At 39.2% G+C, this 26664-nt stretch overlaps 1 protein-coding gene across 1 annotated transcript; it reads left to right on the forward strand.

Moving 5' to 3' along the window:
* Positions 1-1614: 1614 nt before the first annotated feature.
* Positions 1615-3714, forward strand: LOC147611697 (F-box protein At5g49610-like). Its single transcript, XM_086784752.1, has one exon. It carries the CDS (start codon positions 1745-1747, stop codon positions 3281-3283), a length of 1539 nt encoding a protein of 512 aa, XP_086640878.1. The 5' UTR covers positions 1615-1744; the 3' UTR covers positions 3284-3714.
* The last annotated feature ends 22950 nt before the right edge of the window (positions 3715-26664 follow it).

The following is a 26664-nucleotide window of genomic DNA, read 5'->3' on the forward strand; positions in this document are numbered from 1 at the left end:
ACTACAAGACTTTGAGCCCATAAAGAATCTAGTGTGATGCGGATCGCTTAACACACAAGTATCTTCTTCACACCACAAGCCGCATGAAGATGCAAACTTCAAAAGCTAAGCCCCCTTGGTGATCACACACTATGGAAGCCACACAGTGAGGTGGGCTATTGTGAGATTTGGCAAACCGTGTTACTTTTTGTCCCTTATAGTATGAGAGTTGGCAAACCATGTGGCTTGCTACTATTGATTGACAATTATCCCTTGTCCCTACCACAACTATAAAGACTTTATTTGTGATCACTTTGTATGGGAGGTGGGATCAATCACTTAGGAGGTGGAATCAATGCTAGAAAAAAAAAAGGAATTGTAGTGTATCTTTACTAGGTTGAAAATTTAAAAAAATCATCCATGGATTTTTCCTAGTCCTTATTTTAATAAATATGTTTTTTCATACAAATTTAGTTCTAAAATCTACATTCAGTGTACACTATTGTAATGAAAACCGGTTGATTAAATATGTTGTCCTTATTTTGATTGGTTGAAAAGAAGGGTTTTGTAAGGAGTTGTTGTGTAAGGTAGTGTGACTTGTCAATTAGAAGGCTTATTGATTTGCGATTGTTCCTTGTCAATTAGAAGGCAGTGTGACTTGTCAATTAGAAGTAGAAGGCTTATTGATTTGCGATTGTTCCTTGTCCCTAGCATGATTAGAAAAGCAAAACAAGGAGTACATCCTATTGATGTTCACAAAGGCCTTCCTATATATATATATATATATATATAGATAGATAGATAGATAGATAGATCATATAGATATATATGATCTATCTATCTATCTATCTATCTATATATATATATATATATATATATATATATATATATATAGAGAGAGAGAGAGAGAGAGAGAGAGAGAGAGAGAGAGAGAGAGAGACAGCCTATAGATAGATAGATAGATAGAAAGATCATATATATATATGATCTATCTATCTATCTATCTATCTATATATATATATATATATATATATATATATAGATAGATAGATAGATAGATAGATCATATATATATATAGATAGATAGATAGATAGATAGATAGATAGATCATATATATATATATATATATATATATATATATATATATATATATATATATATATATATATATATAGAGAGAGAGAGAGAGAGAGAGAGAGAGAGAGAGAGGGGCAGCCTAGCCTAGAGAGATAGAATAGGATACCGATAAATTTTCCTACTTATTGTGCTTCTAGAACTTCCCTAGCCACTTATTGTGCCTTGAGAACTTCCTTAGCCACTTATTGTTGTGCCTCTAGAACTTCCCTAGCCAAAAACGTCAAGGTGAACACTAAGGTCTTTACATGGCAGGCCAAAAAAATTAAAAGGGCATTGAACTATAAACAGAAGCGTGTGAAAGCATTTTATCTCCAGGAAAAATCATGGGCAAAACACCTTGTTGAAAAAAAAGAGACAAATGAAAAACAGTTTTTATTATTATTTAAAAATGGATAAGCTAGAGGTCCCTAAGGTAGGGCCATGGCTAATGACTCAGATTTGATATGGAAATCCGATCATTGTCTCGCTTTCCAGATCGATTATATATTTTCCATTGTATGTATATTCGCCAATAAAATAATAACCCAGTTTCCATAGCCCTAGCGCCAATCGGCCGCAGCCATCGACCGTGCTTGTTCATGACAATCGCCATAGATTCATTAGCTCTTGTTTGATCCACAGCAACAGATGGACATCAACTTGGATTTGCAGAGAGATAGCAAGAGACGAAGCAGGGCATCATCAGCAGCAAGCGTTAGGGGAGAAGCAAGATTCCAGCAGCAACAACCGCAGCAGCAGGAGCTTGATTTGCACAGCTATGGCGATTTCCTGCACAGCAGAAGAACAAGAAGAAGAAGAGGACAAAGGCGACGGTGGCCCTTTGAAGATTATGCTGATGAAGAGGATGATGATGATGATGATGATGGTGGTGGCCATCGCCATGCCAATGATCGTGACAATGATGATGAGGTGTGTCTCCATGACCCTTTGAACCCCTCTGTTTGGAATTGCTTGCCCAGTGAGTTGCTTGAAAGGATCCTAGCATGCTTGCCCGTGGCATCCCTTTTCAAATTCCGTGCCGTCTGCCGGGCTTGGAACATGGTGCCCTTTCAGCCTGTTTTCAAGAGCCTCCGTGCCCTATCTATGATCCCAGAAGCATGGCTCATCATGCTGGCTGCCCCTCCCCAGGAGAGTGCCCCCTCATCAAATTGGTCCTTTGCCTTCACCTTAGAAGATAACAAGGCGGTCCCCCTACCCCACTCCTTCCTGCCCTTCCCCCCTGAACCTGGCTGCTTCTCCTACTGTGCTGCTGCGGGTGGACTCTTTTGCTACCATTACCACATGGGCTTCGCTGGCGAATTCGAGAGAAACTCTGTCTGGGTTGGTAACCCTTTCACCCGAGACTGGAAGTGCCTGCCCCCCACGATAGGCTCATTTCCCCTGAATTTTCCTATCAGGGGCCTAGCTGGCATGGCTGTGCTAGATAGTGCCCACGGTGAAACCCAACCAAACCGACCAGTGCATTACAAGATCATTGTCCGAACAGGATCTGAAAGAACATGGGGATCTGCCATGATGACAGAGGAGTATGACTCCCAGACCAACAGGTGGAGAGTGACCACCATGGGGAATGTGCCCATAGACCATAGAATAGAGCAGGTGGTGCACTGTCAAGGGACATTGTACTTTCTGACGTGGCAAGCTCGAGATGGCATCTACGCTTATCATCTGGAGAAGCAAGAGTGGACCCGCATTCTGCCGCCAAAGCGGTATCAGTTTACAAGCCCTCATATGGTGGAATGCTGCGGACAATTGGTGCTAGTGGGTGGTGTTGGGAGGCATCACACCACCAGATTTAGGGGTATTAGAAGGCATCACATACGCACGATTGGAGTGAAGCTGTGGCAGTTAGTAGAAGACTCCTCAGCAGGGACTTCATCATTACCAGTGACGGCAGCCACAGATACAGAAACGTTCTTTGGGGGCATGCATGCAAGTTCATGGAGTTCGTTGAGCAGCATGCCAGAAGATCTTGTCCAGGAATTTGTTACGGGCGTGCACTTTCATTGCACAAGTATTCACAATCTCATCTACCTCACAAATAACACAAACATGCTCATCTTCGACGCAGTGACGAGGGTTTGGAGGCGGGTCATTATTACACAGCTCCCCTGCTCAGTACAAGACTTCGTTTCTTTTGTACCAAAGCTTGAGGCTTCTCCTTGATAAAAAAGAAAGACGTGTGCATATTTTAGAGGCTCATGCAAGTCTCGATGGTTCTATTTTTGACCACAAAGCAACAAATGCTGGTATGTTCCAGCTTTTCAATTGCATATACTAGTGCTAAAGATTCTTGTAAGAACAGAGTTTATGCCTGAGTGGTGGCATAGGTGTTCATAATCTACATGCTGGAGCAGCATAGTCTGATTCAGCACTAGGATCCCTTGTTTGAAATTGAAATGACTTTCTTTTTGTGCAGTGGGTGGCATCACCTGGTTTGTGATAGGTCAAGTAAACGCACAATGTGTACTAGCCATATCTTTTCAACTGGCTTGTAAAATTATGGTTTTCAAAGTGTAGGGGTTTTGTGTTGGTAGGTTGAAGTCTATAAGGTTTATGGCTTTGAAGAGTTATGTTCAAAATCAATTTAGTTTCTTGAGTCACATATTACATTGTGTGAAAGCTTGAATTCACGACCACGTGAAGAAGGGCTGACCATGTAAGATAGTGAAAAGATCACTCTCATCTAGGCTCGTAATGTTATCCCTAGTTAATCACCCTTGTAAACATTGTGGCAGGCCTGACGACGATTACATCGTGTCAAAGTTTGAATTCACGACCACGTAAAAAAGGGCCCGCCGACAGTATCTTAAATGTTCTATGTAAGATAGTGAAAAGATCACTCTCATCTAGGCTTGTAATGTTATCCCTAGTTAATCACCGTTGTAAACATTGTGGCAGGCCTGACGACATTCATGGCATAGATTGAATTACGAAGAGCTGTTGATTTGGTTTATGCGTAATGATGTGTGACTTTATTACCATGGAGACCCACATTCTTGGAGAAAAATATCCAGCATCCTCTTCTTGGAGAAAAATATCCAGCATCCTCACCCGTTGACAGTATAAGTACTCCCTAGTATACATAATGACATCCTTTTTTCATTCCAGGTGTGAAAAATGATTTGCAAACTTTGAATGTCTTGTTGTATTCAACATGGCTTGAATATGCAACGTCGTAGCAATCTCCAAGGGTTTAGTTTTTGATATCTGAAACAATCGGCACATACAATCTTTGCATAAAGTAAAGATTGTCATTGATCAATTGGTATTTTTCATCAAGCATTTCAATGTGTTCTCGGCCAATTATTTCAGAATCGAGTTAAAGAAAAAGTCACTTCGTACGGCACCCTTGATCTCGTCTTTTAATGCTAAATGCATTTTTAAAGCTATCCCCTTCCTTAATTTTGATTAAATGAGAAACGAATCTTAGATCTATCTTAGAGAAGGCCTTTGATTCGGCCAATTGGCTCAACATATAAGAGGTAGAGGATATTTGTTTCATTATGGTGTTTCTACTTTATAGTCCACACAAAGACGATATGTACCATCTTTACTTTTGACAAGTGCTCCCTAAGGAGAGACACTTGGTCTACTGAAGCCCTTCTTAATTAGATCATCTAGTTGTAGTTTAAAGCATCACTCCCATATCATGTGGAATCCTCCTCAACCACAATGCTGTGCGTTATGCAAAGCATGCAATTTTGTACTCAACCTTTATTGATGAGAGTGCAACAAAGGGTTGTTTCACATTTATCCACCAAGAATGCATCCTCGAACAATAGTGAAACAACACCCTATTCTTGAGTGTCTACTACTGTCTGAATCACTTGCCCAATTTGAGTCACAAAAGCCATTGAGGGTCTTGTCTGTAGCATAGGTAATGCCATACTCTTGAGTACCTTGGATATATTGCAACACATGCATAATGATTCTCCTAAGGCTTGTTGGAGAACCTGCTCAATACACCAACATCAAAACAAATATATGGGTTAGTATCACACAAGAAGATAAGACTACCAACTAACTTCCTATATAGATCCATCTCAAGTATCTTCAATACGAACAACTTTAAATCAACCTCCATTGAGGTACCAACAATTGCCTTGCATTCAATCATTCCAAATGCCTTGAGTATCTCACATCTATTTTTTGCTAAGAGATGAAAATGTCATCTTGCTTCTGCAATACCTCAATCCTTGTGAGACCCCTACCCCTTACTAAAAGAGAAACCACAACGGAAGACTAGTGTCAGGGTCCTTAATACATCAAAATCCTATCACTCCAGCTTTCTCAAAATAGCTAGTTGGAATAGACCTTATAGAAGGAATTGAGTACAATTCCTCCAAGTAAAATATCCACTTCATAATTCTTACAAATAAGAGGCATTCTCGGTTCGACACGACGTCTTATTCTTTGATTATGAAGGGAATGGTTGGAATAGACCTTACAATAAGAATTGAGTATGATTTCTCCAAGTAAAATATCCACTTCATAATTTTTACAAATAAGAGGCATCCTTAGTTCGACATGACATCTTATTTCTCAATTATGAAGGGAATGGTTCTACCTTAATTCCACAAAAATTGTACAATCTAAAGGTTATTTTGAATTTTTTTCCTGAGTTTTTAAGTTTACAACCAGATTTGGTCTCTAAGTAAAATATCCACTTCATAATTCTTACAAATAAGAGGCATCTTGAGTTCGACACGTCTTATTCCTCGATTATGAAGGGAATGGTTCTACCTTAGTACGATTTCTCCAAGTAAAATATCCACTTCATAATTCTTACAAATAATAGGCATCCTTAGTTCGACACGACGTCTTATTCCTTGATTATAAAGGGAATGGTTCTACCTTAATTCCACTAAAGTTCTACAATCTAAAGCTAATTCCTAATTGTTTCTTAAGTTTACAACTAAGTTTGGTCTCTAAGTTTAGAAAACAATTAAATCCTTTATTAACTTTGGTCAGTTTGATAAGCTCAACCTAACCCCATCCAATCCCATGGGTTAGCCTACCGTCCTCCATTGGGCCTATGGACCCGGTGTGAACTCACACGCTTGTAATTGAAATTCCCTATTTCATTGTGTACACACACTTAAATGGAAAACAGAGCTCACACATGCAAACATTTCTTTTTAATGTAAAAGTTACTAGAAAGATTTAACATTAAACTAACAAATATATTCAATATATCATCATAAGAATACTCTAAATGTATCATCATAAAATACTACAAATCTCTGCAAAATCCATTAATATCTCCACACACCACGACATGCTTCTTAGACTATGAAAGACTAGGAAAGTATACCCTGCTGAACTCGAACACTCCCGGACCAGAGGAGTCCACAAGATTTGAATCCAACAGTCAGTGCTAAAATCCAAGGAGCTCGAACACTCCCCAACCACTATGCCAACTAGGAGCCTACAAGATTTGAATCCAATCGTTGTCCCAAAATCCAAGGATTCGCTTTTGACAGCCATACCCAAGAACACTCCGGCCAAACGATCATCACAGGAGCCACATGAAGTTGAGGTGCATATCCAGTCCCCAGACTTGCCCTGCCCAGTACAACCGGAACTACGCCTCATCCATTACATCGACCGTTCGAGAGCACACCCATCTGTGACCAAGATGGGTCAAGGTCTCAAACGATTATTTTTGTGATAAGACTCGCTACTCAAGCAATATCTACGCGACAAACCACACCCCTATGCGGTACCTTTACATGCGTCCACAATAAATAATTTCTCAATGAATACAAGGGCAAACATGATCAAATAGTCATGCATTCACAATCTCTAGTAAACCATCGCAAGTTTGATGAGACTTCCACAATTCTTCTGAACATAATATGAGATACACAATATCGAGAGAAATCTTCTCTCTCTAGAACTATTTAACCATTTGTTCTTATATTTCTAGGGGTTCTAAATCTAATTCCTTTTCAAAATAAGGGTTATCCATATCAATTTAGTCTTAAATTTGTTAAGCTAGACACTGTCTTTAATATATCTAGTATCTTCTCTCTCTAGATTAAGATTTTCTCTCACTAGATTTTAGCCCATTCAATTACTTATAGGATCATTGAAATTTTAGGGAGTAATTTCCTAAAAATCCCTCTAATTTCAAGGTTAATCCTTCTAATTTCAAGGCTCAAGCCATCATATTTGTTCACTAAAAGATCTAGTCTTATTTAGGCTTAATTGTACGGAGTTGGTGCACACTTGTGCACATAAATACCCATTTCATCTTCTTTCTCAAGATATCAATTGAGACTTAATTGCAATAAAGGGACCTACGGGTTTGCACTCATTAGCATGGAGTACACACATGTCCCACTTATCCTAGGGAATAGCGAGATTGCCATGAATCAGCCATGAAAGCTTGGGCATAAGCTCCAAGAACGCAAAATGTCTATTATATCAAATGATGGTAAAAGGTCATAAAAGATACAATAGCCTAGACCAAGGTCACTTGCATAGAGCCTGGACATTTCACACTAGCTAAGGAATATGCACATACCCTAAATCTGTACTTAAGGGACCCAAGGTCCATGTGCCTAGGCCCATACCCATACATCTGCATATGCATATATAATTGCTTCAGTATAAATCATCCCCTCCTAGAATGATTTCATCCTCAAAATTGAAGGGTGGTCGTGCACAAAAGAGATGAAGCTAACAATACATCCTTGAAGTTGAAAGCGAAGCCAAGAAGTCGTATGACCCTTAGGGTCAAATGGAAAGGATAACAGACTCCCGTCGATGATAAGCTAATCATGTAATCGTTGGGATCGAAGGAAAATTTGGACCATCTAAACTCCAAAAGAATGGCCGTCCACCCACCTTGATCAAAGGGTAAATTTGGAAGACCAATGTCGATGTGATGAGGCTAGTCCCAAATCGTCCTGTGTCGAAGGGAAGACCAACAACTACCCCATCCTCATAGTCGTAATGTGAGTCCGGCATTGAAGACATCCACATGATGAACTCAAAACTCGTGTGGCTGGAATGCCGAAATGTCCCCGCATAAAAGAATCATCGTGCAGGCCAAGACTAGGATCTGCCACATAGGCGCATTTGAATATCGAACCACATAATTAAAAACTAGACACTGCAAATGGAAAATGACGCATCCAAAAGTAAATGTCGTGGCTCCGCAAAACATAGGATTATGTCGATAATCACAGGAACCAAATGCACATAGCTCATAGTCAACATCATGCAAAGTCATATGAGAATCGATGCCGGCATAACTCGAAACATCTGAGGCATGACCCTCTATATCCAAATGTGTGTATGCATGACCCGAACTATGCATCACATCCTCATGTGTGAATCCCTCTGTGTGCATGATCCTCCAAGATAAGGGTATGATTAATAGGATCATCATAAATATCACTTGAGAACTAACAATGTATCTACACATGAGAAATAAATGCAATCATCATCCATAAAATCCCTAACCCTAGAATCTCTAGGGTCACTGAAGTAATCCTCACAGGTAGGATCTATCTCCATCAATAATGGATCCAAGAAAATATCTAAGTCAAATGTGAAACTCTCTAGATCCATATGAATAATTGTGTGTCTCCTATGAGAGATCTCACCTTAGTAAAATCAACACCACCCTCATGCACTATACCTGACTGCTCAAACACAGACTATACCCAAGTGAATACTGGTAGGTACACTATGAAGGCTTGGAATAGTGGTATCGTAAACATCTCTACATGCGAAAGCCCTAGAAGAATATCCTATCCTATCTAGCATAAGGAACTCATTCTTATGCCCATAAGTATCTCAAGAATCCACATGTGAGGTATCACTAAACTCGTGTGCTATACTAGATATTTCACTAGTTGAATGCACAATATCCTTTAAAATGCTCCCATGATCAACTAATGTATCCACATGATCCATAGGAAGGAACATAGGCGTAAAAGTATCAATGCTCGATGTACTTGCTGATGTCTCTCCCCTCGAGATCATGCGCATATAATCTAACTCACACACATCACTAATATCATCATGTATCTATGTGGCAATAGCATCATGCCCATATAATCTAATTCACACATATCACTATTAACATCATGTACATATGTGGCAATAGCATCATGTGCATGTGTATATCAATATGAACATGTGCATGTGTATCATCACATGCAGGTGTACCAATATCATCGTAAGTGTGTCTCTGCAGTACATCATCATGTGTATGTGTATGAGATACATCATCATATGTATGTGGGAGGTACATCGTCATCTGAATCTGGGTCGGTGTAGTCCACGTCCTCAAGGATATAATCATAATGGCTCAAGAGTGTAGGATACTCATGTAAGATGCCAAGGAAACAATCATCCCATGTGAACAATACCGAACCATCTGTGAAGAAAGTCAAGCAATGACATAATGAAATCCCTGTGTGCGGACCATTTGGCACAAACATCCACCTCATCAAACAAAAAAATGTCTCGAGTAACTAGGGATCAATCCCTCGAGCTCGAGAAACCGTCCATGGCATGAATAGGTTGCCCCATCATAACCGTGATGAAGTCGATGAATGAGGATGTGAAGGCTTAAAACTCGAAGTGCCAAAAGTATGTGTGAATGCAACAAAAGAAATATAATTCGTGACATAAAATGGTAGCTTGCAATAACGAGCATAGAGCCATGAAGATAATGCATGAGCTTCCCTCCTAAGATCAGGATCTAAGATGGTAACATACCGATGTGATGATGATCATAGGGTGTAGAGTGCCGATCAAATGAAGGGTAGAAATAGTAGGAAAAACCCATAACTGTGCGTCAACAATATCCACAAGGTACCCCCAAATGTGAACACTTCACAAAATACAAAAAATGTAAAAACATGCTCATAAAGCACTAAGTGTGTGAACAATCCTTGAATAAAGCGCCAATGTGTATACACAATGCCAACTGAAATGGTTGCGTGCGAATAGTCCTCACAAAATAGAAGCCCTCCAAACCTGTGAACAAGGCATGAAAAGATCCACCAAAGAAGAGTACTCACGCATGAAAGAATTCCGAATGTGTAAACAACCCCTCATAGATGCTCAAGGTGTGTAAACAACTCCAATGACCCACACGTAACGTGTGAACACCTCAAGTGAATAGCCCAAAATGATGCACCACTGTTCGACCCCTCAGACCACGTGTGAACAAGCCTCGACCTATGTAAACAACCCCATGGTGTGGATAGTTAGGAATGCGAGTGAATAAGGGTAAATGGGCAAGGGTCGAAGTGGATGTGAAAGGTCACAAGAGTGAGGAGTAGGTGTGAAGGCCAAAAGAGCCAGAAAGGTTAGAAACCCTAAGTGTACTTCTCCCTTCTTATTTCACTTCTCCGTCTGTCAGTTTGTGGCGGCCACGTTTGTTTTGAGCTATGAAAGCTCTGTGATGGCTATGGAAGCAAGTCAGCCTGAAGAAGGCTGTTTGCTTACAATCAGCGCTAAGCCACTTAGCTCCTCTGCGCTGCGTGCTGACCATGGCGTTGAGGTGCTGCTGCTACAGCTAAAGATGCTTGGTTCGTGGCCAGCCGAACCCCACTCAGCTCCTCTGCACTGCTCGTCTGTGCAGCTGACTCTGGAAGACTGAGTTGCTGCAGTCACCGGCTATGTCTCCTTGCTGAAAGGCGACCATCCCATCTTGTGGACTCGTCTCAGCAGGAGCAAGGAGATGATGAATGGTGAGCTCAAAATACTGTCTAGATATCATCTTGTGGACTTGTCTCAGCAGAGTAGGGGCAGTGATTAAGGGCACAATACTAGAGTAGGGGCAGTGATTAAGGGCACAATAACCACAACAACATTGTGGTCATCAACACCAAGCTTATCTAAAGCAGCTATATCACTGAGACAGACTCCATCCATGGGTCGCAAGTTTCATCAATTCAATGTTTAATGCTTTTACTTTTGTCTTCTCCCACTGTAACCAGCACCTTGTATATTCTGTATATATATCTTGCATTCTTAATTTAGTTTTTCTTCCCCCTGCAAGATAATACCCTTGTGGGTTCAATTCCAAGAGAAGGGCTCAAAGTAAAATTTGTTGCTAAAAGCTTGCACAATGTTTGTATCCCGCTTTTTGCAAATGTTCTCTGTTCTGTGTTTCTTAACAATAGATCGGACTCCATCTAAATTGATCACTAATCACATTGGTTAGCATAGATCATTGCCGTGAACTCTTTCTTGGTCAAGAAATTATCGTGATGTAAGTGTTGTAATAATCTTACATTACTTCTAACAAGATTCAATAATCTTGATAACTTGTATCAAATTAACCAAGATCACCATAATTGTGTCTATCTTGTGTTAAACGTAGTAATATTTCTTGTAGTTTTAACAATTTTCTCTTAAAGAAACATAACTCTTGCAAGGAAATGATCAAGATTAGAAAAGTTTTAATCAAGAAACACTCGTCGTCGCTTCAAGATTTGATTTCTGTATTGTCTTTGTATTTCTTTGTAAATCTGCACTAAGAAACTTATAAACAAAGCTCTCTACAATAGCTTTTCATAGATTTGCTACACAATTGTGAACTGCACCACTTTGCACAACATGTTTTGTACAACATAATTGCACTTTGAACTATAATATGCTCAAACATGCATCAAAACTATGAACTACATTGAAATCTATATAGAATCTTCAATCTACACAAATTCTTAATAAGAATTGTATCAAAATCTGCACATTAACTTTTAATATCTTCAAAGACTACCAAGATTTCTTAAAACTAGGTTAAAATAGAAGGAAACTAAGGTTTATGAATAGATTGGATAATAAGAAGCACTAACCAAGGAGATTAGCAAGAAAAGTCCAAGAAAAGCATTGTGAAAATGGATGGAAGCTTAAATTCGAAAATCAAGAAAATTAAGATTCTCTCAAATCTATAAAGAAATTAGTATTTTTTAAATCTATGATTAGTATATACCAAAGAATGATTAATTCCGTTGCTAATCCACTCAAGACTAAATCAACATAAAATCTAAAAACTATGTGAAAGCAGTAATCAGAAAATAAATTCACTCCTTAATAAAAACATCAAGATCTAAGCCAAGAGCTTTGATATCAATGCAATAAAGAGACCTAGGGATTTGCACTCATTAGTGTGGAGTACACATGTTCCACTCATCCTAGTAGGGAGTAGCACCTAAACATGAAAGATTGCCATGAATCAACCATGAAAGCTTGGGTATAAGCTACAAGAAGGCAAGATGTCTATATTATCAAATGATGGTAAAATGTGATAAAAGATATAGTATCCTAGACCAAGGTCACTTTTATAGTGCCTTGCCATTTCACACTAGCTAATCGATTTTCCATGCCCCAAATCTATACTCAAGGGATCCAAGTTTCATGTGCCTGGATCCATACCCATAAATGTGCATGTGCATATATTCATCACATTAATTTGCACCAATTTTACACATAACTCCCACTCCTAGATTAATTCTATTTTTATTTAACCATATGAGTAATTACTTCTCTCTCTAGCTTTACTAAGTTAGCTATCTTATGCAAATAAGTGAGATGATTCACCAATATCTTCTTTAACGCAAGGTTTAGATTACTCATCTAGCTAGGGACACTCTAAGGTTAACAACATCTTGATTATAGGGTCAAGGCAGTACATTATTTACACAATATGCACACCCTATTAAGAAATTTATTTTGGATTAAGGTTTCAACTTAGGATAAATTCTAAAATCTTACCCTAAGGTCAATTTCATTAGTATAAAGAATAAGCTTCTATACTTATAAATTTTCCATTAGAATATAAATCGTAAGGTTCACATGTATAAGAGTATCTTTTATTTGGTTCTTTGCAATTTACAAAGAGCTAAATATTCAAGGGAAAGGATTATTTTCTTTAAAAATCAGTCAAATCAAAGAATAGAATTGATAATGATAATTTATGAGCTAAACTATGCATTGTTAACCAATTCATAGCATAAATATATGAAATATGATTTTTTGAGACTTTCCTTAGATATGCAAAATAATGAATTCTTTGATGGTTGGGAGCTCCAAAACCTGGCGAGTTTTTCTCTAGGGATTGATGCCCTTCTTTGGCTCTTCTCCACTCCTTTTTTATCCACAAGATCAAGCATAGATTGATGAAGGACCACTATGGACTTGTTATGGACCACCGGTCACATTGGTGCACTTTGTAAATTGTAATTGTATCAGTCCCAATCAAGTACCCTAGCATAATGAGATCTAGCAACTACCTACACTTTATGACACCCTAATTCTATTGAAAATGACACAATAATTCTGTTAAAATTGACAACTAATTGGCTTTCCCAAGATACACTATGAACTAAGCATGTATAAATCTTAGATTTGAGTTATTTAATGATTATCCTGTTTGGAAGGTTGGCGATTTTGAGCATGTGATCTATGGCTAGAAGATGCCTTGGATTATCCCATGAGTGGAAGCATGGGAAGTTGAAGAAACATATATAGGCTTGTCATAATCATCTCCTCCGGCCCGTGTTTTGGGAGGCAGCTCACCGGGAGATGGGAGCCCGATTGAGGGGTGCTGCAGTGCCCATTGGGGGTGTTCGTGGTGCTCGATGGTGATGCGTCTCCTACGTGCGTTAGTCTTCCGCTGCGCATTCTGACATGGTATTAGAGCCCGGGCGTGTGTGGTCGTGGGCGACCCCCTCGCACCTTGATGGCTTGCGGAGCTCGAATCGGGGGAGGGTGTTGGAAGGTTGGCGATTTCGAGCATGTGATATATGGCTAGAAGGTGCCTTGGATTATCCCATGAGTGGAAGCATGGGAAGTTGAAGAAAATATATAGGCTAGAGTGGCACCTTGTCATAATCATCTCCTTAGGCCGGTGTTTTGGGAGGTGGCTCACCGGGAGATGGGAGCCCCGTGGAGGGATGCTGCGGTGCCCATTGGGGGTGTTCGTGGTGCTCGATGGTGATGCGTCTCTTATGTGCGTTAGTCTTCCGCTGCACATTCTGACATATCCTCCCCTAATCAAGAAAACACGAATTTTTCTCTAGAGGTCAACTAGATAATTTGTGGGCTCAAATAGATAATGCTGGGCTGGATCCTCATGGTTGATTTTGGGTGGTTCTCAACTAGTTAAAATGGTGGCTACTTTAGTTCTATGGTGTGCTAGACTAAGGCTTATCAATTTGCATGGACTTGCATGCACTAAAGTTAACTAATAGAGATATGCATGGCATCGCACTTTTGAAAAATAACTTACCACTCTGAATTTCTACCCACTTTCCCCCTAACTAATCCACCCTTGGTTTTCCACATACCATTGTTTTGGAACCTTAGTCTATTTCTACCCATGGTTTTTGGAACCTTAATTTCTACCCATGGTTTTCCACTTTCCACCTAACCAATCCACCCTTGGTTTTCTGTATACCATGGTTTTGGAACCTTAGTCTCTTTAACCTTTGAAGTTTTTATTAATTAATGTGCACAGTTCTTGCCTAAGGTGGGTCTTTAATTATTTTCTTAGGGATAACCATAATATTTATGCAAGATATTTACACTATTGTGTTGAATTCATTTTTGGAGTCTATTTCTTTAAATTCCCTCATCCTCCATTTATTGCCCACTACTGCCCATGGTTGCACACACGTGTGCACATAGGTCCCAATGCTCTTATTTAATTTTTGTGAGCTCAAAAATCTTAATACACTTACTACAACTAATTTTATAGGCTAAATTTATTTTTAAAACACTAAGAAAAAATATGTACCTTAATTACTGATAATTTTGATCATATCTATTTTCTCTATAACATCTCATAACTTGCATTAATAAAATACAAGGGGTAAGAGAGATCTTATATTCTCCCCACTTGAAGATTCAAGATGTTCTCATCTCGTTAATTGAGGGTATTTGTGAGCTAAGTCTTATTCTTTTTCCATGTGGCATCCTCTGTTGGGAAGAATTTCCATTTGATAAAATATTCTCGCAGAATCCTGCTCCTTAGAGGTTTTTTTCCTTGTGTCAAAGACTTGCTCAGGTTCCAATTCTATATGTCCTTCAGCTGACATAGTTATTTGATCATCCTCTAGAACGTGATTAGGATCAGGAATATACTTCTTTAACAAACTCACATGAAATACATTGTAGACTAACGACGATGAGGAAGTTCATAAGCTTATTCTCCAAGCCTACGAGTAATGACGTATGGTCCAGAATATCTTGGAAATAACTTCATGTACTTCTTGAAGGAGAGGGAACTTCTTTTTGGATTGTACTCGAAGAAACACCATGTCTCGTTCTGCAAATTCTCTAAAAATCTCTTTGGTTTGACATACTACTTTTTCCTATCTTGAGCAACCTTGACATCTTTCTTTATCGATTACATCTGATGATTCATCTTATCCAGCATCTACTTTGAGACCTCCACTCTGATAAAGGGATTTGACCCATTTAAGGGTGTAAGACATTTTTGTCCATGTAATGCCTTAAATGGGCTCATACTAGTACTTCGATGGTGAGAAGTGTTATCGATTACATCTGATGATTGATCTTATCCAGCATCTACTTTGAGACCTCCACTCTGATAAAGGAATTTGACCCATTTTTGTCCATGTAATGCCTTAAATGGGCTCATACTAGTACTTCGATGGTGAGAAGTGTTATAGGCAAACTCCACTAGATAAAGATAGATTAACCATCTCTTTGGCTCATGACTACAAAAGGTTCTAAGAGTGTCTTTCAACGACTTGATTGACCCGCTTTGTATGCTGAGCATCAGTATCTGGGTGATAAGTTACGCTTAAATCAAGTGAATTTCCAACTACTTTAAAGAATGATGTCTGATATCTAGAGGTGAATTTGACATCTCAATCACTGATGATTTTGTGGCGCAATCCATGAAGTCAAAATATTTTGTGTAGAAATACCTTGGCTATATCCAATGCTATAAAGGTCTTCTTCTCTGGAATCAGATGTGTGAATTTAGTTAGTCTATCCAACACTACAAATATAGAATCACAGCAGCCTACACTTATTGATGGTAGATCAGTAATTAAGTCCATACTTATACATTCCCATTTCATCTGTGGAATGTTGAGGGATGCATTTTGACATGTAAGGCATTGTCATACATGATTTAATACATCCCCTTTTAATCTGGGCCAAAAGTAGCTCCTCTTGACCACCATGAATGTCTTTACATATCCAGTAATAAGGTTGTTATGAACTTCAACTAGGGTCCTTCTTTTGAAATCACCCTTTTGTGAGGAACACACAAGCGATTATTAAAATATAAACAATTGTCTTCAATCATGTATCTTGAACTTTCCTTAATTCTTAAGGAGTCTTGCTCTCTTGCTTTAACAATGCTATAACCAAGGCGAAGAACTCGTCTATCCCGATCTCATCTTTCATCTCAGCAACAAGAAAAGGGTTGAGATCACAATTATTTGCTAACAAAGAAACCTTTCAACTAAGAGCATCAACAACTACATTCTCCTTCTCAGACTTGTACTTTATCTCAAAGTTAAACTCTTGCAAAGTCTACATCTATCATCTTTGATGCATGTTGAGATCCTTCTGGGTCAATATCCATTTCAAAATGTTATGGTCTATTTACCAGAGTGAATCTTTGACCAAGCAAGTAGTGTCTCCAAAATTTCAATGCACTACTGAGCTCGAATACTCCCAAACCATGATGCTGACCAGAGAAGCCCATAAGATTTGAATCCGATAGTGGTACCAAAATCTAGGGAATTCGAACACTCCTGGCCCACATGCCAACTAGAGGAGCCCACAAGATTTGAATCCAACAGTTGTGCCAAAATTTAGGGAGCGGCTTTTGACAGCCATACCACTTGCAAGCCCCATGAACACTCCGGCCAACTGGTCACAGGAGCCACATGAAGCTGAGGCGCACATCTAGTCCCTTGATTTTCCATTCCTAGTACAACTAGAACCTCCCCTTGTCATCACATCAAGTGTGTCGAGAGCAACTAGAACCTCCCCTTGTCATCACATCCCCAGTGTGCCGAGAGCACACCCACCTTTGACCGAGATCAGTCAAGGTCATTGACAAGATGCACCACTCAAGTGATATCTGCACGACAAACCACACAGCTATGCGATACCTTTACATGTGTCCACAATAAATAATTTCAGAATGAATACAAGGAAAACATGATCAAATAGTCATGCATCCACAATCTCTAGTGAACCATCGCAAGTTCGACGAGACTTCCACAGTCCTCCAATTGCAACTTTGATTGAAGATTCTCTAGCCCGCAAAGTCTAGGTGAGGTCTCTGTCATTCCACGAGCAATATCCAATTCTTTGAGATTACTTAGATTTACAAAGAGTCCTTATAACTTTTCTAGCATTCTTAAGAGTTGAGACTAGGGTCAACACTAAGGTAAATCTTATAGTGACTTTGAGTCCTTTATTTCTTAAGTCATAACCATTGTTAGATCTCCATCGAGGGTTCTAATTTTCTTAGCATATCATATGACTTAGGGCTTATGCCTTTCTTTGAAAGTCTTATCTAGAGGATAATTACTTTATAGACAGCTAAATATACTTATGAGTCTTTAAGGACTTACAAAATTCTCAACAAAAAATTCGTAGGTTCATTCTAGTGGCCAAAACTTTAGGACCTTAATACCTAGCTGGATCAATTAGATGGTTGGGTCTAACAATCTCTCTCTCTCTCTCTCATAGAACATATGTGAATTAAGTCTTTATCTTTAAGGTCTTCTTTGGTCTAATCTCTAGACTAAGGAGGAGAAATTCCAATTATGAATTTTCTCTAAGGGTCTGGTTACTTGACTTAAAAACATAAAAATCCCATATTACTTCTAGAAATCCTACTTTATGGATTGAATCTAAGGCTTTCTTTCTCTAAATGAGATCTTCGTCATTTTCTTCCTTTGATTTGACTCATTTCTTTTAAAAAAATCTAAAGGAGAATTTAACATCAAGGATTAACCTTCTAAGCATAATATGAGATTGACCTTCTGAACATAAATGAGTTACACAATTTCTAGAGAAATATTCTCTCTCTAGAAATATTTAACCATTTGTTTCGATAACTCTAAGGGTTGTAAATATAATTACTTTCTAAATAAGTGTTATCCATATAAATTTAGCCTTAAATTTGTTAAGCTAGATATCACATTTAACATATTTAGTATATTTTCTCTCTAAATTAAGCTTTTCTCTCACTAAATTTTAGCCCATTCAATTACTTATAGAATCACTGAAACTTTCGAGAGTAATTTCTTAAATTCCTTCTAATTTCAAGGCTCAAGTCATCATCTTGGTTCACTAAGAGATCTACTTTTATTTAGGCTTAATTGTACACGGAGTTGGTGCACACTTGTGCACATAAATACACATTTCATCTTCTTTCTTAAGATATCAATCGAGGCTTAATTGCAATGAAGGGACTTAGGGGTTTTCACTCAATAGCATGGAGTACACACATGTCCCACTCATCCTACGAGTAGCACCTAAACATGGAAAGACTGCCATGAATCCGCAAAAGCTTAGGCATAAGCTCCAAGAAGACAAGATGTCTACCATATCAAAATGATTGTAAAAGGTGAATGGAAAGAAATGTAGCGAAAAGTTGGTGATGAAGCTAACAATACGTCCTCCAAGTTGAAAGTAAAGCCAAGAAGTCATATGACCCACAAGGTCAAATGGAAAGGATAACAAACTCCCATCCATGATGAAGCTAATCGTGCAATTGCTTTGATCGAAGGGAAATATGGACCATCCAATCTCCAAAAGGATGGCCCTCCACCTAGATCAAAGGGTAAATATGGAAGACCAACGTCTATGTGATGGGGTTAGCTGCAAATCCTCCTATGTTAAAGGGAAGACCAACAACTAGCCCATCCTTACAGTCGTAATGTGAGTCCAACACTAAATACATTCACACGATGAACTCGAAACTCGTGGCTCGAATGTCAAAATGTCCTTGCATAAAAGAACCATCCAATCTCCAAAAAAGGATGGCCCTCCACCCACCTAGATCAAAGGGTAAATATGGAAGACCAATGTCGATGTGATGAGGTTAGCCACAAATCCTCCTATGTCAAAGGGAAGACCAACAAATAGCCCATCCTTACAGTCGTAATGTGAGTCCAATAACACTGAGAATACATCCACATGATGAACTCGAAGCTCGTGGCTCGAATGTCAAAATGTCCTTGCATAAAAGAACCATCGTGCATGCCAAGACTAGGATGTGCCATAGGTGCATCTGAATATCGAACCACATAATTAAAAACCAAATACTGCAAATGGCAAATGATGCACTCAAAAGTAAATGTCTTGCGGCTTGCAAAAAATGTAGGATTATGTCGACAATCATCACAGGAACCAAATACACATAGCTCATAGTCAGCACATCATGCAAAGTTAGATGAGAATCGATGTTGGCACAACTTGAAACATCCAAGGCATGACCCTCTATATCCATGTGTGTGTATGCATGACCCGAACTATGCATCACATCCTCATGTGCAAATCCCTCTATGTGTGCATGATCCTCCAAGATAAGAGTACAATCAATAGGATCATCATAAATATCACTAAGGACGACTGACAACGCATCCGCACATGAGAAATAATGAGTTAAAGCTAAGCTAATGGGGAGCTTAAACCAAGGTCTGATACCATGTTGCAATTCATGGATCAAGATCCCTACTGATAATCAAATATCTAAAGGGATTTTTTAAATACCCAATTGAACGCACGTGATACATAGGGTTTCTTAGTAGTGCACCCCCCAAGGGAGGGTAACCACTACCTAAGTTGAAACTATTCAAGTACTCAACTGCATATAATATTCCGTCATTCTCAGAAGAAACAATCGAATCTGCACTAAGGTATTCTCTTTCAAGACCAAGTAATGCAATCAAAGCTAGTTCATTGATCTCATCCACCTCTTGATTTCATGGTGCAAGAATAGCGTGGTCTTTGAAGAAGCATGCATTATCCTCCACTCTTTGAAGATCTTTGTACACCCATTCTACCAAACTCAGCAAGAGTTCCCATGGATCAACATTCATGATGGAATTACCACACTACCTTGATTATTTGGATAGTCTATAGAGCCAACCCCAATTTGTAAAGTCCATTTGACAAATTCTATTTCTATACAATCATAGCCACTTTTAATGACCCACATGTTTTGGGTAAGCTTTAAAACATTCATATATCTCCAATATATAACCGGCACAACATAGCATCAACAATATCCTCACGTGATCCCTTTGCCACAATAGGTAAGATTTGCCTAAAGTCACAACCAAAAAGCATAATTGTTTCACCAAACACTATATCACTTTGCATGATGTTTTTTAATGTCATGTCCAATGCTTCATATGCACACATATGCATCATTGGAGCCTCATCCCAAATAATTAATATTGCAAGCTTCAACACCTTTGTTAATGGGCTATTACCTTTAATACTACATGTGCTAAAAGCATTCAGAACCAATGGGATTTTGAAACGTGAGTGTGCAGCGTCCATTGAAAGTAACAATGTAGCTATTCTAGAAGATGCACATACCAAAGCAACTTGATTCTCTCCACGTAATCAAGATAGCAAGGCATTATTTTACCTGATCCACCTGGTGGGTTGGTGGCCAACCAGCCCATTGGCTACCGCCCAGATTGCTGGACTGTGTGCAACAAACCGAGCCTTCTTGTTTTGTAACAAGCTTATAATAACAACTTCTTGATGAACGAGTAGTACCCATGGTTGTAATGGAACAAAGGGGATTAGCTGGATAAGGAGATAGAGGAGTTAGAGTAGTGGACCTAGTCTACCTGGCTCAGATTGTAGGAGTGAGTGCATTACTGTGTGGATAGAGAGACTCATATCGGGTCTACCTAGGCCTTGAGGAGAGGAACAATACTGAATAGGGACACAGGAGAGTTGAGTGAGCAGTTCATGAGCAGGGTTCTTACTAAGGCATTATACTATAATAATCAAGAATGAATTGGTCCATGTCTTATTATTACTTTCTCTCTATTCATCTATGTCTATTTAGTGTTCAAACTTGTGTTAAGCTATTCTTGTCTGGATGTGGAAGGTTGTCTGGAATCTGGATAGCCATAAGAACTAACCCGTTTTGCATTCACTATCAATCTACCCACAATTAGGTAGATAGTAGCTCCATGTCCTAGTGTTGGCTTATCGCATTGGGCATAGTTGCATTGCTGCTACTCCGGAGCAGACTAGGTGTAGTCTGAAACCACGTAAGTACCGAGTCGTCCTAACCAGACATTTGATACTTTTGGCAATCCTGCTAGGGAACTAGTATGCCAGGTAGGGGAGTAGGAAGATAGAGTTTAGTTTTAGGTCAGTCCTGTTGGCACAGTTAGTCAGGAGAGTGAAGCTAGTTGAAATAAATAAGGAAAGGAAGTGCGCACACACTGGTGTTAGGAATGTTCAAGAGAGATTCATAAGAGTACAACAACGGAGTATGCATGGATAATGAAGGTAACTCAAACAGAGCAATGTGGCACCACCACGCCAAAGAGGTCGAAGATACAAAACATGAAGGATAACTCCATCATCTAAGAAGACTCATAGAAGGGATTCCAGGAACCACTGAGAAATCTAGAAGGATATCACCAAGAGCCACCAAACAGGAGGCATAAAGCTTAAGAAGAAGAAGAACCAATGTAGTCATGGGAAGGATGTCTCTCAAGTACCCTAAGTTCAAGGACAAGAGCGAGGAGGATTATGCTCACATCTTCGCCTTTAAAACCACATTCCTAGCCACCACTAGAGCTCCGTTGTCGCAAAAGATAGAGTATTTTGTGATAATGTTGGGTGGCAAGGCCACCACTTGGTATGCACAGTATGGTGGAAGTGCTCCAGACCATATTGTGTATACCATCTAGTGGCAGCTGGTATGCACAATATGGTTTGGAGCACTTCTAGACATTTAAAGAATTGAAGAGGACCTTCTTGAAAAGATTTAGGAAAGACAAGACCATAACAGAAGTGCTAGAAAAGTTGTAGAGGCTAACTCAGAAGAAGAGGCCAAATAGCAAGGCCACTAGTTGGTATGAACAATATGGTTTTGAGCACTTCTAGACATTTAAAGAATTGAAGAGGACCTTCCTAAAAATATTTAGGAAAGACAAGACCATAACATAAGTGTTGGAAAAGCTGCACAGGCTAACTCAGAAGAAGAGGCCAAAAGAGGACTATGCAGCTAAATTTCGAGCAATGCTAATGCGCATGGATCAACCCAACTAACCTCCTCCAGCCACGCTAAGCCAGTGGTTCATGAGAGGACTAAGGGAAAAGCTCCAGATAGCAGTAGCCTTATATAACTTGGATGTTCTCACCTTTGAACAAGTGGTGGAAGGAGCTACTAGAGCTGAGGGGATCTTGAAGCAAACAAGCAAAGATCCTAAGAAAAAAGAAGAAGGAAAAAAGGAAAAAGAAGGAGGAAGAAACTACAAAATCAGATTTTGAAGAAGACACCTCAGAATCAGAGTCTAGTAAGGAGTCAGATGCCGAAGAGCGAAAGCTCGAGAAAAAGAAAGGCAAGAAGCAGGCAATAAATGTTCAGGAAGAACTAAAGGTTGCCCTAGCCAAGATTTCCAGAGGACACACAGGATCTAGACGTAAACCAGATGTCTGGTGCACAAAGTGTAACAATCAAGGTCACATGAAGGAGGAGTGCCAGTTAAGGAACACTCAGCAGATATGCACTATTGTTGCTGTGAGAGGAACAATCACTGCAAAAACGTGTTTCTACAACACTTGGAAGAATAGGAATCTGAGGGTGATGGAAAGGCAGCAACACCAAGCCCCAGCTGTTAACTAGGTCACCACATGACCTTAAGTCAACAAAATGTATAGAAGAGGAGGAGGTAGATTTAGACCAAGGGGAGCTTGTTTCTATTGCAATGGTCTAGGACATAGACAAAATGACTGCCCCATATTTCAAAGTCATCAAGTAGGAGCTACAAGAGGCAAGGCCGCAAAGGGAGGCGAACCCAACAGGAGATGATGCAATTTTTGTAAACATGGTAAAATTGGTCCATGGGGCAGGAAAAGAACAAGAAAAATCACTAGAGGTGATGGCTATGACAAGATCAAAGGACTTTTCAAGACACAACAACAGGCAGGAATGCCAAGCCAAAACAAAAACGAAAGCCAGAACAGTGGGCAAGGCAACAGAGAGTCCGTGACTAAATCACCAAGTTGGTGTGCAGAGCGCATAAGGGATGGTGAGGATAATACAAGAAAGCCCATACCTCGGAGAGAATTTTGAGGAAAATCTAGACAGGACAAACCTAGTCAAGAAAAGAGAAGAAATAGGACCAAGAAAGAAGCTGATGTGCAATGGTAGAGCAACCAAAGAAAGGATGTTGAAGTGCCAACTAGAGCCAATTATAGCCTAGAGCAGTAGAAGCATCTCAAGAAAGGAAACTGAGGGAAATCTGGAAGGAATCAAAATAGGAAAAATGACAAGGGAAAGTCAAGAAAAGGAAAGGGAAGCAAAAGAGGACGCAAAAGAGGAAGAAGGAGGAATGTATAGAGGCCAAGGCATGCCAACTGACAAGGAAAAAAGCAACAACTCGGTGAAGGAATATGACTTGTGGTGGGAGAATCTCAGCAAGATGAAACTAAACATCACACTGGACCAAATGCTAAATCTAGCTCCCAATTATAGGCAAAAGTTGCTTCATACCATAGTGCCAAATGAGAAACTGGTGCAGATGTCCTTGCAGGAACCGAAAAACCCGACAGCGGAATGCCATAGTGCCAAATGAGAAACTGGTGCAGATGTCCTTGCAGGAACCGAAAAACCCGACAGCGGAATGCAGGAATGTGGAAACAGTCCAAGACTATGATTAGAGGACAAATAGTGACAAGGGTCATTCTCGACGAAGGATAAGGAGTTAACATAATATAAGATAGTCTGGTTAAAAAGCTAGGAATTACTGACATGCAACTAGCTCCATTCCATATCAGCATGGCTAACCAAAGAAGAGTCCGACCAGTTGGGAATGGTAGAAGTTCTTAGATAATCTCTTGTCAAGTAATCATAGAAATCAATTACTACAGCTATAAAAGGAAGGCCAATTTCTATGAACATAGAAATGAATTTCTAATTTTTCAAAATACATTCCACCTCAAAAAATGTTAACTATTTTTTGCTTTGTATAGAAATATTACAATTTCTATGATCATAGAGATTTTTTGGTGGTTGTAAAGTGATAGAAGTGATACTTCTATGATCCTAGAAATTAATTACTATGATCATTTAAAAAAAATTACGATCAACTTTTATGACACATGGCATCCAGCAATTTATCAAAGTTGGATAGAAAATTACTGTTGTGCAGTAGTTGCAGAAATAACTTTTATGATCATAGAAGTCACTTCTATGGAAATGGTAGAAATCAGTCCAAAGAACAATTATGACATTTTAATGACAAATATACAATTTCTCTCTTACTATAATAATTCTAATATACCCCTTATCCTCCTTTAAACTAGAAAAACTACCAAATGAACACAAGCATGCAAAGAAAAAAAAATATCAACAAAGGCTAATTTTGGTTTCACAAAAAACACACAAACAATACAAATCTCATAAAATGAAGTTGTCTACAAGGAATTCTCCATTGTACTTGCAAATGTCTTGCATGGTATCCTCCTTTGTATGGATTACAACACACAAAAAACACATAAATCAACAAGCACAACTTTTGAATTCTCCGTTGTACTTATGTCTTGCATGGTATTACAACACAAAAAATACATAAATCAACAAAATACAATCAACACAACTTTCAACAACAACTATAAGTTTTTTCTACTCTAGGATGTAATTGCTTTGATGATCAAGGTACACTTTAAGAAAAGCAAGCTAACGAGCGATTCCCCAATAGTAATTGCTTTGACAATCAAGGTACACTATAAGAAAAGCAAGCTAACGAGCAATTCCCCAACTGTGGTGTGAAAAATATTTAACCTTCTTTATGTAAGGGTCATTTTGCGACTTATCTCGAAGCTGATTAGATCGAGGGTTCTTGAGACAATGGGTCATACCATGGTCCCTTTATCTAGAGATGTATGTGGAGGGTTAGCATTAACGAGGTTAGTTGCACGTGCATGTGTTTGTGTGTCATGAGATGCGAGAAGTAAAAACTTTATGATACTACCCATAGTAAAATATGCAAGTGGCATGCATAGAAAATGGGCAAAATGTGTGCCCCTGTGTGCACTTCTCCACAGCATGAAAACTTCTCCAACTCAACTGCTTTGTTTGACTCTCTTTATTGCTTTCTTTGACATTTACTTGACATCCCTTTGTGGCTTGAGGGATTTGGCATTTTCAATCACTTGGGATAGAAGCAATGTGGATTACCAGGTGGTGTGGTTGAGGATGAGGCCAAAGAAGGTTCCTGCTAATTTGAGGAAGGTCCAAGCGATGGGTCGTACCATGGACCACACTTACCCCCGCCATGGTTCCTTGATCTAAAAATGTACTTGAAGGGTTGTCAGAGTGATGAGGCTCAATGCAAGTGCATGAAAGAATAGTCCCTATGTCTATAAAATGTAGAGCCTATGTATATATATTACAGGTGGTGTGCATACGCATTGAGCAAAGGTGTGCCTTGTAGAAGCTTCTTCCCATGAAAATTCCAGCACTCTAATTTCTTTGACACTTTTTATTATGCATTCTTTGACTTTTACACATGGTTTGAGATAGAAAATTATTCTTTGAGGTGTAATAAGACTGGCCGATAAGGTTGGTGTGAATCAGGTTGTCCATGAGAATGGAAGAATTTAGGACGCCCAATGTGGCCGGTAAATTGGTAAACCACGAACTATGGGTGTCCTATTGCACATGGCCAAATGGATCCAGTGCTTCTTGAGCCTTTTTTTGAAACATTGGTGGCAATTCAGCCCACTTGCTTGAAGCATGGCAATGTCAGTGGGAAAGAAGGGAAGCATTACAGAGCTTCCTCATCTCAGGGGTGAAATTTTGGATTGCTTCACAATGCCAGAGGAAAAAAGAGAAGCATTACAGAGCTTTCGTGTCTTAGGGGTGAAATTTTGGATTGCTAAGTAATGCCAACCTTGGGCATGCAATGTTGCTTTGACCTTGTTTTGGGCATCTCTACCTTGCTTTATTAGCATGAATGTAGGCAAGCTTTGTGCCTTGGAGAGAGATGCAAAGCATGGTTGATTAAAGCACCACTTTGTGTCGAGATTTTCGTTTGGGTGCATGGACCTGATAGCTCCATAGGCCATGATTGGGATGCTTATTTGATTGGGAAAGATGGAGGATTCTCCGGTGGGCATCTTCTCATGAAGTTCACATGTGCCATACACGAATGGAAGGATAGTAGCCCTTGTGAGTGTGCAAATGCCAAAATTGTAATTCATAGATGGAAAGAGATGGATTGAGCAAGAACAAGACTCAATGAAGAAGACAAGACAAGATAGCCGGATCAAAGGCAAGCATGCAGTGTTAACAAGAGACA

Source organism: Cibotium barometz, chromosome 47 (assembly GCF_041138505.1).
Source record: "Cibotium barometz isolate CiBa-2024 chromosome 47, ASM4113850v1, whole genome shotgun sequence".
In the NCBI taxonomy this organism is placed as follows: domain Eukaryota; kingdom Viridiplantae; phylum Streptophyta; class Polypodiopsida; order Cyatheales; family Cibotiaceae; genus Cibotium; species Cibotium barometz.

Coding starts and splice junctions, on each gene's coding strand:
- LOC147611697 (XM_086784752.1), top strand. CDS start 1,745: ATGGACATCAACTTGGATTTGCAGAGAGATAGCAAGAGACGAAGCAGG.